The 14,924-nt window shown below is 37.7% G+C and overlaps 1 protein-coding gene across 1 annotated transcript in view; it reads right to left on the reverse strand.

The window, feature by feature from the left end:
- Window positions 1–725: 725 nt before the first annotated feature.
- ChT (choline transporter) overlaps window positions 726–14,924 on the reverse strand; it is a 14,536-nt gene continuing 337 nt past the window's right edge. The window contains 8 exon segments of the mRNA XM_018542907.1: window positions 726–1,463; window positions 3,126–3,343; window positions 5,177–5,456; window positions 6,992–7,296; window positions 8,873–9,243; window positions 10,682–10,968; window positions 12,350–12,420; window positions 12,423–12,590. Of these exon segments, the coding sequence (XP_018398409.1) occupies window positions 726–1,463; window positions 3,126–3,343; window positions 5,177–5,456; window positions 6,992–7,296; window positions 8,873–9,243; window positions 10,682–10,968; window positions 12,350–12,420; window positions 12,423–12,590 (2,438 nt within the window).

Here is a 14,924-nt window from a genome sequence, read left to right on the forward strand (position 1 = left end):
TAGAAAAAGGAAAAGTGAACTGGAAAACAGGACATTGTGGACTTACGTAATCAGCCGGAAAAGTCGGAAAGCTCGATTAACACTAGAACGATCCCCAGAGAGGAACAATTTGTGCTGTTAACAATTTCGACTATCTACGATAATCATCGAGATAATTATCTTTGCAATTCTCTCGGGGACACATTAGATTAGAAGAAGCAATGCTAGCTAAATGTATATTATATGATTACGCGCCTCGTGTCGACAGACTAAGTTCAAGATACAAAACAACGCGCAGGCGAATTAGAGACGTTCTAGTATTAATTCTTGTTCTCAAGTGATCTTCCAATTCCTTCGGAATTATTTTAGCAATTATTCGATTAATACCTTTGGCAAATAAAACATCTCAATACGCATTTTAAATATAACGATATTAACGCGAAACTGATTGAAATAAGACTCCTCTTAAAGACTTAACACTTGGAACGATCTTATATCACTATCACATTCGTCAGAAATTTATGCTGTCAAGAGTTAAAAGGAAACAGTCATATTCAAATAAACGTACCGCTGAAAGAAGCAGTTAGGTCCAAAGAAAACCGATTGCAGGAGCTTCCGAACGAAACGTGTAGACGGAAAGGAGCAAGAGAAGAGGATCACAAGGGTAGAGCGAGAGAAAGGAAACGAAAGAGACCCGCACCGCCGCACTTATTGTTGGTCACAGCATCCGATCACGGAACCAGGAGTTAGAACGCGGTGCTGGATTGCGGTTGTCGGGACACGCCGCCGGGCACGTGCGGCACCAGGTGTCCCCCAGCGCCACCGACCCCGCCGCCGCCGCCGCCGCCGCCGCCGACGACGCCGTCCGTTGTACCTCCGACCATCGTACATCCCGGCTCCATGTCGTAGTCCGGCTCGAGCGCTGGATTCACTCGACCGTTTGATTCGTCCTTGCTGCCGTAGAGTCTGCCGACACCCCCAGCTAGGACCGCCATCTGCTCGCCCTCGGCCGGGTCCGGGCCCACTCGCTCGACGTCTTCCGGGATGTTCACCACGCACCTGAAGACGTCGTAACCCGGAGCGAGCCGCCCGGTCAGAAAGGCGAACTGTGTGCCATACGACACCCCCACCAGGGTTATTAGCGACATCAGCATCGCCATTGTCCTGAATGGGAACATTTGCGTCGATGTCTTTTCGTCGTAGCCCGGGTAACGTATTAGCGGGGGCAACCCCATCATCGGTTCGCCGCCGCTGATGCGCACCAGGAAGGCGATTATGTACGCTGATAAACTGCCGTAGGTGTTGCAGTAGTCCTTGAAGTGCACCACCATCAGCAGCTGCGGGAATAGAATTACGTAGACCAAATCCGAGCACATGGACCAGAGGCCGTAGATTGACGGTATCGTGAGAGCCATCACAGTGCTCAACACGCCAACCACGCCGATTCCCGCTCGCATCACCCAGATGATCTCCATCTCCGACGCCTGCACAGGGGATGTAAAGATCGCGCACCCACGTGGCTCAGTATCGAGGGGAATAAAAAAGCTTGGGAAGAACATTACGCGAAATTCTAAGGAAATACACGTATTCTACCGCAAGGCCAGGCAAAGTAGAGCTCTAGATGTACCAAAGTAGATCCATCATGTTTCCTTTAATCTTGGTTCAACTTACTCTTCTCTAATTCGTAGAAAAAGATGAAGAATTAGTTGACCTGAGATTAAAATTACGCTTCGTTGATAGGTAGGGACATTACTAAGGGATGGACGGTAAACATCAAGTAAAAAATGGCGATCGAAGTAGCCGACAGAAAAATTGTTGGCATTTGTCTCGAAAAAGGATTGTGCTATTGTGATACATCTAGAGCTTTATTGCAAAGGAGAAGGGGAGGGGGGGTGCAGAGTCTTCATCACATCAAAGCTTTCAATGCTAAGCTATTTTATGTTTGCACTAGGGCTCCAAAAATTCTTTGCACGGCCTTGTTCTATCATATATATATTAAACTCGCGTAAATAGTTATACTTAACTACGACGCAGATATGATGAATCGACACGCGAGTATAATGAAAGGTTGTCATAATTAAGATAGTGCATAGCAATGATGCATATCTTCACTGCGTAATACGTGTACATGTATAGATATATATATGTAATAAATAGTATTGATTAAAGATTATTTAGAAACTCTTAATTAAAAATATATAAATATTTAAAAAATAAAAATAATTGTAATCTATAAGGGAATAAAAAATAAAGTTAGACAGAAGAAATTAAATTATTAGATATCTTCGTATTAATTCTAAGACGCGACATTGTTTTGTAATTTAAAAAAAAAAAGACTTTTTAACTGCTTTTACTTAAAAATTATTTATATTAAGTGAAGAATCTATCAATATTTATTATCCTTATCGATATATATCGCTACATCGGCGTATAATTTTTCTGGTACCGATCCCGAACTTATCTTGAACTTAATTTTAAAATGAACATTTAAGAAAAATAAACCTATTTTCGGATCTTACTGCTTAAATATTTCAAAGTGAATGAATTTCAATTATTTATAATTCTTAAGATGCTTAGATTAGCATAAAATTATTAATATCCTTTTAAGATGATTTTTAGCATCAAAAATTATCAAATTATTTGGCATTTAATATATGATATTATCACTCTAGTTCTATTCATGATTGCGTTTCAAGAGAAGATTACGACCGACAGTTTACAGAATTGGATATGTATATAAATTCACTCTGAAATATTTAAGCACTAAGATCTGCTTTGACCGAAAATAAGTTTATTTCTCTTAATTGATATATTTCCGTCGATCTAATACGAATTATAATCGTTTAAAGTATGTACGTTGCAAATAATTGCAACACTCGCTGTCAGAGAGTTAATCCCAAGTTAAAGAACGCGAAATAAGATCGACATAATAACAAACTAATTTTTGTCGTGCTTTTCATGACAAACTTTAACAAAAAGCTTCACGAGAAGCTCGTTATGAAGTGTTGCCTTATATACGCATTAAAGATATGCATCGACACGAGCAGCATATTGTGTCAAATAACGGTTTCGCCACATACTCGTACATGAATAGAGTGTGAGTGAAGCTATAGAAATTCATACGGGATGCAACTTGGAAAACTCACCCGCTGACGGAAGATCAATTTATAAATGTTTCTAGCAAACATCGAACTAGCAGAGAGAATGCTGCTGTCCGCAGAAGACATCACCGCCGCCGATACCGCTCCCAGCCCGAAAAAGGAAACGAAGTCCGGTGTCAGGTGTTGCAAGACCAACGGTAAAATCATGCTGGTTTCCGTCTCCGTGAAGGGATAAGGACCATTGTACTCCGTCTCGTTCCAAGCTGCAACATAATTATTAAACAATTAATACGTAGATTTTCTTTTAAATACGTTTGCGTTGGTTAATTAAGTTTTCATTGCTCTCCTCTGATATTTATCTTGATTCCATGACTACATATCGTTCATTAAGTTTAATCTCGTTTCTCCGCTTCTCTTTATCGTCAAGCTGCGTGATTGTGAGATGTCTCTAATGCATATTAATGCGGAATACCATATTGTATTCTGCCCTATATATGACTAATAGAATAATACGAGTATATCGTTTCTAAAGGGCAAAGGAGAACTTCTCGTCTTTGTCTATCGTTTCGATTTGTTTCACCTATCTACTGTCTTTGTTTGACGTCACGCCCGCGAAATTCAAAGTTCTGTATGTGTCATTCTTCCTCTCTCTCTCTCTCTCTCTCTATCTCCCTTCCGTCCGTCCGCGTGCAGGGGATCCTTCCGCAACATACCGGTACAGGGTACCGAATTAGTTCCGGGGACGTAGCTGTGCTACAACGGGCGAGTCGTCGCATTCACCCTCGCCCTCGCAAAAGCAACGCCACATGGCGGGGTCCCACGCTATTGTGCACGCACGCGAGTACACCCGAGACACCCCTCGGCCGTCCGCGCCCTTCGCGCTCGCCAACCGCTTGTAAATACCAGCAGTTCTCTCTTTGTCGCGCCACCAAATGTCAAGTAGCCTACGAAGAGAAGCGTGGGATGATGGGCACCCGGATTCTAATTCGAACGAGGAGCAGGAGGTTTGCGAAGGGGGATCATGTTACTACACCCTCGAACGAGACGGCGACGATTTCAAGAGAAGCAAAAAACGCCTCATTTTAATTATTAATACATCCAAATCAAGTTCTTTTCCAAGTCTTTCATCGGAAAGATCCTTAAGACGTCTTTTTCCGCGGAAATGAGAGAACATCGAATTAATATTTGCACGTTTTATTTAAATAGTTGCTTAAATGACGTATTTAAGGACGTTCTTTAAAAAATCCATTTTTTTTTTTTAGATTTTTCTGAAACTTGCAGAAAAAGCTTGTTTTAATGTCCTGAATATGTGCTTTAAAACTCACAATACCCGGAACGGGATTAAAAATCAAAATATTCCACTTCAAAGTTGAAGCGTTTAACATAGTATTCTTATCTAAAACTTATTCGAAAGTGGTTTTTTTATTCACTATTAAAAAATTTTTCTTTACAATTTTTTGAAGCAATGAGACATAAAACACAAGGAATAATATGAAATTTGTCTGAATATGACTTCCGATATTCGTTTTTAAAAAATCATCGAGCAAAGTAAGTAGCTCCGCTATTTTTTCGACAGGCCGACCGGCGGCAGTGGCGAAGGTGCAGGGCATTGACGATTTGGCAACATCGTATGAAACGTTGTCGAAATGATATGATTTATACTTACATGCAGTATCTCACATTTTGATAATAACAATTAGTAATATACAGATAAGGATAATTAAAAATAAAAAAGATTTTTATTTCATATGATTTGTATTTTTTTTACTTTAGGTTGAGCACAACTGTAGTCGGAGAACGTCCTTAAACTTATTTATACACACACACAGTATAATATTAATTATTAATTAATTAAAAGACAACGCAAAAGATAAAAGACTTAAATATTATTTAATTTAATTGTTCCTCTTAATCAATTCTCCATCAATTGAACAAAAAAATTAATTAAAATATTTTTTTACGGAAGTTACGATGACAAGTATGGATGAGGTTTCCATGGATCTGAATGTGTATATCAAGGAAAGAAAAAAAATAGTGCGTATAGCTAAAGCTAACTATATAACGTATATTTAATAAATAATTAAATGCGTACTCACGAGTTGCTTTGGCAATCGCTCCAATCAAGACGGGTGGAATGGCCATGAGGATGCAACCCATAGCGGCAACGTAACTCAATACTTGAGCTCTCCCCGCGGTTTTCGAGGAGAGGACACGTTGGAAGTACACTTGCCAAGGTATACCGCCGAATACCAAAAGTAAACCGTAATCCAAATAATACCAATATTCCTCGGGATTAACTTTGCCGATCCAATCAACGTCCATGGAACTAAGGGATTCTACTTTCGGATTGGCCCAAGCGAACGGGATACACATCCACTATTAACAAAAAATGATTCTCATCACTTTGGCACGTAAAATTAAAAAATTGATAACAGATAAGGGAATATTTGTCAATAGTAAAATAAATACACTACTCAACAAAATTAAAGGATTACTTGGTCCACCCTGCAAAAGTAGGCAAATTTCGAGATAGAATAACTTCGTCAAAAATCATTGTATCGAAATGTTTAAAAAACCATTTTAATTAGTTTTACATATTAATTTTATTGACTAGTAAGAAATCTTTAGATTTTTCGCAATTTTCGATTATCTTTAATATTTTGAGAAAAAGATGATTATTTTTATTAAACTGTTGGTGCTTAAAATACTGTCTATTTTATAAAAAACATTTTTTCTGTTAATAGAATTTGAAAATAATTTAGTAAATATTAAATTCAAAAGTTCTTTTCAGGTGGTTTTTTTTATAAGATTGAACATAAAACTGACTTTAATCTCTAACTGATTACTACAAGCTATTCAAATATCTTCTTCAGACATCTATCTCGCTATTGTGATTATTTCTGAAAGGCCTGATTTATCGCGATTAATTACAGTTAATGGACGGCACGGCGGTTTTGATACAGAGAGGTGAGTTTGCATTCGGAACGGTATCTGAAAGGGAAGTCCGTAGTGCTCGAAATAAAAGCATTGCGAATGTAATATTGTAACTCCAGTCAATTAGTGAAACGTAATAAAGAACAACACAACTAACTTAATATTTTCATTCAGCAATATAAACTATTTTACGTATATACATTATATTATATGTATTTCATGTCAATAATTTCTGTTAATTAAAACAACAAAATAAGATTATGCAATTAAAAATACGAATTATAGAATTACACTATTGTATTGTAACATTTAAACATTTTTGAGTCACACGAATTCAACAGGATGAGAAACCATATATATTTCCTTTTTTAAAAAAAAATTTAATTTCGGTTAAATAAATTAATCTACTAAAAGCAATGTCTAAAAAGATAAGATCTTTGGATTGTGAAGCTTTAAAGTTCACCGCTGTAATGGAAACTTGTTCGTTAGGAGCAGAGTCTCACAGAAATAATAGTTCGATAACGTTCTTTCGGGAAGTGGGTCACCTATACGTCACCGAGTATAAATTTGGTAATACAAACGTTCGCAGTGGCGAGCCATGATATCGATTAGCTCCGGAGTTTATATTGTATCAAAGACTCGTCCGACCGAGCGTTGTACAGGTCAAGTAAACCATGACATTTATTGAAATTTTGTTACTCAAGATATAAAAAGAACGTGCAATTAAATTTTATCTATAATGCATTATAACGATTTATCTTATTTTCTATTTTATGTTACTTTTTCGTTATTTTATTTCAAATAAATTTCACTTTATAATTATAAATTATTGTTTCATTACATTTAATTATTCGAATATACCGTTCGAATGTTCCTAGTTGCGTTTTCTCAATCATTATTATTTTTGCACTAAATAAATAATTATGACTGATTCCACAAATGTTTAATACGATTCGACAACTCAATCGATCGCTTACCAGACCGATGAATATGCAAAAGAGTTGAATGACGTCGGTATAAGCGACGGAGTAGAGACCGCCGAAAAGGGTGTAGAAAACAGCGATGCAGGCGCTCAGAATGACGGAGGTGCCCTGGTCCATGTCGATGATAACCGCCAGCGTGGCGCCAAGTGCCGCGAGGATACCTGCCGCCCAGAAAACCTCGCCGCACAGAGCAGGCAGAAAGAGGAGGCCGCCCATGCGCTCCCCGAATGCGTCTTGAAGCGGATCCAACATCGTGACGTACCCCTGCTGTCGCATCTTGTTCGCGAAGAAAATACCACCTGCGGCAGAAAGTTAAAACCGTCGAGAACAACTTTTTTCCCCTGGCATATCTCATCCATGGCGCTGGAAACTGAAATAGATTCATCAAATACTAGAATATCTTATATATCGATTAAAAATTAAAAGAAAATATCAATTTTTCAAATATGGCGGTAAAGCTTGATAAACGTTTGAATAGCGTAATAATTAACAATAAGAGAATAGAAAGAATGTATGTATGTTCGCACAGAAATTAAGTAAACACTTTGAGTAAAACATTTAAAAAACTTATTAAAAGATGTTAAAAATTTGATTTCTATCATCAAAATTCAAAGAGCTTAAGCTTAAAAAAGTTAAAAATTTGAGAGATAATATTTTTTTCTAATTTAAATAAAAATATATAATAATAAATTTAAAAACAATGTATACAAACTGTATTTATATATTTTGTTTTATTTTATGCTATAAATGAAAAATGGCTCAAACTAAAAATAATTTTGCTGTAGACCATCAAAATAATTGTATAAAAATCTGAAGTATGATAAGCACTGCTATAAAAAGTTTTGACATTTTAACCAGTTTAAGCGTTCTACATAATTATTTTGATATATACCAAAAAGTTATTTTCAGATCTGTATTTCTAATTGAATTTTTAGATTCTCAAAAATTGTTCTTTTTGTATAAAGATCCAGATTTTGAAGAAATAATAATCAATTTTTCTTAATGATTTAGAATATAGAGGATCATTCATAGACGTGGCAAAGCATGCAAGGCCTTTAATGGAGTTATAGTCGCATTTATTCTTTGTCGAGGTCGTTTGGTCGCGCGCGAGACATTGGTGGAAAAGTTATCGCCTTTACATGCGAGAGTGCCGATAGCGAACACTCGACTGTCTGATATATTACAAGAATTCTATTGTCGGCTACCGTAACTTCTTCAGTTGGACATATAAGCATTCCAACGTCGTGTAAAGAAAGACACGCCATCGATCAACAATCTTTCGATTGTTCTATCGTCGATCTTTACGATTGTAAACTTTCACCGTCCACCCGACTGATTAAGGCGAACTTACACAATGTTATGAAAAGTTTTCAATATCTTCATGACGTGTCTTGAGTTTCTGTATTATTATTGCTTCTTATCAGATTTTGACGTGCGACAAATAACTTCCGTAAGCTAAATTGCTATTATAAAATCTACAAAAGCCGTATATATATACATACATATATATTTTAGGAGTACAAATTAGTTCGGTCCGTTAATATAATTTTATAAGTTATTTAAATTGCACAAAGTGTCCAAAAGAACGAACAGCATTATAAAGAGGCAACAGTAAAGTCTGACTCTCATCAATTTCACGTAAAACTTTTAAGATTCCGTCAGATGGAGATAAATGAAGGTAAAGTTTACACCGTACAGAGATTTTTATTCGTGTGGCTCCACACGTTTGAAGAAATTTTTCTTAGAAAGGTTGAAAAATGAGTAAACTTGTACTTTTTTATATTTCGTATAGTAAGTACCGGATAACTGTGCTTCACGTCACGAACAAGAGATTAAAAATCAACACAGAAAACGATAAGACAATATCGGACTCACCGAAAACGAGGCTGAGAGCATATCCAAATGGTGCCTGGCACCAGACCAGACCCCTGGTATAGATTGCCTCGGCGGTGCCGTTGATGTAACCACCGCCGACCCAGGTCGCCGTCATCGTGAATATCCCGACGAAGAGCCCGATCGAGCGGCCGGCCAGCATGACCTCCTCCTCGGAGTCGTTGCCCGCTTCCTTTTTCCTGGCCGCCCATATTCCCACGCCCAAAATCAGCAGGTAGAAGAGGACGATGGAAACTACCCCGGCGATGTTGATCATTTTCGGGGAATAGGGGTCCACCGGCGTGAGCTCGAGCTGACGGAAACGTAGGTCCGAGAAGTTCGGTGGCTGATCCGCTTTGGGATTGTCTGGATATCTGAATTCAATGTTTTGAACATGTTTTTCCTTTCTATAAATCTCTACGTGTGATGGCGAAATTTAAAAGAATTTCAAGAAGTTTTGAAATCTCAGCAATCGCGATGCTTAATTTCATAGTGAAAAATTATATTATCACATAAATTATTGAATTACAAAAATTTTTACAATACTTGGCATTTTGAAAAAATTATTATTTTTATATATATTTAAAAAAATATTGAAAAGATTATAACAAATTTTGCAATTTTATTTCCTGAGAATTGACATTTAAATTTCTTCTTTTTTCATGCGACACATTCTTAAGTATCAAGCTCTGTTAATTTTGCTTTGTTAATTAAAAAAGGTGGATATACGAATTATCTTTCTTTATTCGCAGCGGCCGACGACGCGACGTTAAAGGATACAAAAACTTTTCAGCGCAGGTTTTACAAAGAACTTATCAATTTCGCGTAGAGTGTATTAAAATCTTCCACTTGATTAACACCGTGGCCGTCACGCTCGCGCCCAACAAGTGCAGCTAAGCGCAAATATTATGTTTCTACCCGAGGGGTATTTAAATCGTTCAACCGAGTTCACCCTCTAATCCTGTTAGGCGCGGTCTACCCGAGGCGTCGTGCGCCGCTCAATTCGGCTTCAAAAAGGATGTAACTTCGATTAACGCACTTTACTCGGCATAAAATAGAAAAAAAAAAGAAAATTGAAAGAACTATTTCGCCGAAATATCTAAAATTAGATACAGATTAGAAAACGCCTTTATTGGACTATCAGAAAAAACTTGCATCATTACTCATCATATTTAAAAGTTTCTTCCACGACAATTTTGATAATCTAATTTTTTTAAAATCTGTATCTAGCTAAATTTTTATAGATGCTTCAATAAAATCATTCTTTCCGTGTGCGACTCTTTCTTTGCGAAAAGAAAGAGTAAAAATTGCAATTTAGACAGTGAAACACAAAAATGCAGTTTCAAAAGACAGTTTCTCGAAGTTAAATTAAAAGAAATGAAAGCATATTTTATTGGCTTTCAAAAAATAATGAAAATTTATATTACGAATAGTAATAAAACATCAAAGAATACGTTTTAAAATAAAAAAAAGAGTATAAAGAAGATACGTAAAGAGACATATGCAATCTTGTATGCTAAAAATATAAAGCATACGATTGCTGAGGGTTCATCTGTTACCGGGGCGCATAGGCTTCTTTGTGATTTCGTTTTTCTTATTCTTTATTATTCTTCGTTCTCATTCGAACAAAAATAAGGGGAGAGAATTAAAGCTTTATTAAAACTATAAAAATTATCGCGACAAAACACCCAGTCAACGAAATAATAGCTAGCTGCGCGGAAAAAGGGGAGCGAACTCTAAATATCAGGGGTGGAGGTTTACCTTTGAAATCCCCGCGAGGTACAATCACGCAACAGCGGGGGACAGCCTCACACAGGCACCGGCGGCATTTCTTGAAGACGATGCTTCCAGACGACCGACGACGACGCTGGGTTGGGATTTGGGGGGCAGCAGTCACCCCACCGGAGCGAGGTCTTCTGGGAGGGGCTATTCCTTGTCCTAAACGCGAGGCCGCCCATGGGCGCTGATGGCCATCGATTTTCACCCAACTCACTGAGCCCGCTGCTTCCCTGCCTGCCTAGTTTCTTCGTTTCCACTCTCCTCCCTTGCCTATTTCCTGCGCCCACGGCACCGGAACCGATCGCGAGGATCAGCAGGTCCTTTACCTAGAAGAATAAGGGCTATTATGTTCACAGATATTAGACGTTAAAGAATATGCGAGAGTATCACCAAGAAGAGTACTTCAGCCAGAAGGTGTCATCTGATATTTTAATTATATATAAGAGCAAGTTTGTTGCAAGTGAATGTATCGGTTAACATATAATCGATCGCGCGAAGGGGTAATTAACATCCCTGAGAGTTAAAATTTCTAATAATCTGTGAAACTTGTGCTCTTACGAAGTTTATTAATAAACAACGTAAACTATGAAAAAGTATTGACCTTTTTGATGTATATAAGTACACATATACATATTCTTGTTAATTCAACTTTTACGTTTAAATAGGAAAAATAATGTCATTTTTTTAGCCTCCAGTATCAATAATTATTTTTAATATACATAAAGAACAAAACTGTGTATACTTTTTCACAATGTTGTATTTTCAATAAATCTTTTAGGTAATTTTTAATCTTAGATATAATTCAAATTGATTTTGAATTAATAATATTTAAGTTAAGTTTCTCAATCTAAAGTAATAAACTTTTGTCATTTTAATTCATTTTAGATTTAATCTATGTCTCCTAAAAATTCTAATTTTAGAAATAGACTAACAATGAAATAATTAATTAATCAGCATTTTGAGTAAATCAATCCTCGAATATTCACACTTACAAAAAAATTGACTACACAACTTTGGTCAACGTTAAAATCGTTATGAGTGAAAGTTTTATTATAAAATAGAGATTCCACAAATAAAATTATTACATATAGTTCCATAAGTGCTGCTCTATTCACACGCGCTCTTTTATATCTAACAATAAGTACGAATGTATGTACGAACTCTGACTGGCCATGGATCTCTATGAATTATTTTTGCGCGGTTGTATACTTTAAAGCTGGCCGGTAATAATTTAATGCAGATTTTATAATAGTTTCATACCGATATAAAGAAAAACGAATTTTCCGTATTTTATTTTATAATATTTCTACGTGAAATAAAACATGAATGTTATAGAAAAGAGAGCTTTTATCACCGACAATTTTATTTACAATCAACCCTACTTCTCGGAAGAAAAATTCAAACTTCTTTTTTTCGAAAACCACTATTTAAAAAAAAAACTCGCTCATGTCACTACAGCCAAATGGTTACTTACGGGTACTTTCCTCGCGTTCCCACTGAACAAATCTCCGAATCCCGAACAAACCCAAAGCGGCTGCGACTACCTCATTGTGGGAAACCGGCGTTCAGTGTGAACAATCGATGACTATTGGGTACCAATGGCCGGACCGAAAAAAAAACCGGCAACGCGAAGACAGGATACAAAGTCGACTTAACGTGACGAGAAGCGCAATTACCGGTCCCGAACGGGGTGAGCAAGACGACGAACCGGAAGTCGGACGGGTCGTCGTTTTCGTAATCGTCGCTGCCACTGTCGTCGTCGTCGTCGTCGGAACGACGCTGGTGTCGTCGTCCCGTACAGTCGCGGGGGCCACCTCGTACTGAGGCGGTCGGCGGTCTGTCTTGCGAGGACCGTCGACGACGGAGGGAGGGTACTTGGTACGATATTGATTCGATCCCCCCCGTGACGTCACGGCGCGGCGTCGCGCGGGGGGTGCGCAGCGTTCCATGTCGCCCCACCATCCCCCGAAAACTACCCCGTGTCCTGCCGCCCGCACCGCCGTACGTTCCTCGCTATCGGTGTACCCCCTTCGCACCCTCATAGCCCATTCCTCCATGAACCCGACGCCCCCGCCGGGGGCGAAGCGGGGGGCGTGGACAACCGGCTTTGGCTGGCTGCCGCTGAGTCTGCGCCCCCGACCGCGTCGCGACGGAGATCGCGTTCCTCTGCCTCTCTCCGTCGCTCTCCTCTCTCACCCCTTTCGCACCGTGAGCGGAAATTCGGGGGAGAGGAGGAAAGCCGGAAGATGGAAGAGTTGAGACCTCTCAGGAGATGAAGAGTCGGCACTAATATGACTTCGAAGGTGCGTTATTTCCTGGCGAACGTCTCGCGTCGTGTGCGATTCGCTTTCTCGCCTGGGAACAAGTAGATGTGTCGATTAATGATTTCCCTTCACGATACATGGAATGCCTCTGCGTTTGACATCTTTTCGACTATAATGTCAAAAGGGAAAATAAAAATTATCGTTGGAGTTATTTAATACTGGAAATGATAAAAGTCATATTTAGACCACCTCGAATAGCAAAAATTTGTTTGCCAAAAACTCTAATCAGCTTCAACTTAACGAAGTTAAGGTATAAATGTCAAGCACTTTACATACTTCAGAGTTGTAATATTAGAAGTAACATTGGTCTATTTCTGCAGCAAGCACGAATAACTTGATTAGCCTTTGAAAGCTAATTAAGTTATTTACGTTTGCTTTTATTAGAAGTTTAATAATGTCTTGCCACATTGAAAACCGAAAGTCGTATATGATCTATTATAAATGTGATTCTTTTATAAATAATATATAAGATATCTTCAATAGCGATATAAATGTATATAAGAGTATTTTAAACACTAAATATTAATTTTTTTTATCGAACATAAAAGTGACTAAGATATTTCCATTGGGAAAAGTACAAGTTAATTTTTCAGTACAATGGTGTCCTTTATCGATTGGAACTCCTACATGCAGATATAATATCAAGATCTCACGAATTTTAACGAATTCGACGACAAATTAGCTCTAACTTTTCATGACCTCTGAATTATCAGCTGTAAATTTTAGGACTGACATTTGCAGCAACATTTTAGATTCTCCAGGTGTGCGTGGGCAGAAGATAGCGGGGGCGGCAGGTAGGGATAGGTGACGAAAGTGTGGGTGAGGGTGGAGAACATCGATAGGCAGAAAGGCGGACGACCTGAGGAATCGATTATCCCGAAAAACATAAATCCACCTCTCGGCGATTGCCACAGTTAATTACGCGGGCAGAGAGTGATGTTATTCCATAAAGCGATCGACCATTATTTTAGAAAAAAAAAAAAAAAAAAAAAAAAAAAAAAAAAAAAAACGAAAGCAAGGCCTTGTCACCGGGGTAAAGATCAGATTCTGAATTAAATGAAATATTCAAGGAATGTCGTCAGTGTGTCGAATTACGAAATGATGTCCGGATTGAACGGTACGTTATACGTCGGCATTAATTACTCCTCTGTAGCGTAAAGACGATCCCTTGCGAAACGAATTTAATGACCAAATAATGCAAATTTGTGAGTACATAAATTTGCGTGCATCACGCGAATGGTAGTCTGCTAATTAAAGTTATGAATAAAAAATTATTAACAACCCCGTGTATTTAGTTCTCCATTATTAAATATAATGTATTATAATAATAAAACATTAGAAGTATCTCAATTGTTGTAATGAAGTACTGTAAATACATAACACATCACTAAATGGATCTTTAGGATATACAATATTTTTTAGAGTCATTTTTTTATCTATTGTTTATTATAGTAATTAACGCTTTAAATAAAGTATTTTAATTCTTATTGTGCTTTATTATAGCATTTTCTCCTTTTATGGTGTAATATTATATAACGCAGTTCAGCAAACAGAAATAACTATAACATCTCGCGTAAATCTCAATATTCGCGTAAATTACGAATTTAGAGACGTACTCTTCGAGAATAATTTATAAAATTTTGAAATTGTACTGATACCGCACATCGTGAGTGCCAAGAATAACATGGCGTTAAAAATGCTGACGTCAAAACTACGAAGAAGCAAGGAAAACCTATTAATGGCTGTAACGGTCGCGGTTGTTATAGATCAATATAGAGCGCAGGGAAATATGATTGATCTCCTGGACTGGGATAACGCAGCAAAATGCAAATAATACAAGAATAATCTAGATTAGAATACTGAAGAAACAGATTATAGCGGCGAATTTACTGTGACATTTTCCCTTCTCTCTCTCTCTCTCTCTCTCTCTCTCTCTCTCTCTCTCTCTCTCT

The sequence above is a fragment of the Cyphomyrmex costatus genome, unplaced genomic scaffold, assembly GCF_001594065.2.
Source record: "Cyphomyrmex costatus isolate MS0001 unplaced genomic scaffold, Ccosl1.0 scaffold35, whole genome shotgun sequence".
Taxonomy (NCBI): Eukaryota; Metazoa; Arthropoda; class Insecta; order Hymenoptera; family Formicidae; genus Cyphomyrmex; species Cyphomyrmex costatus.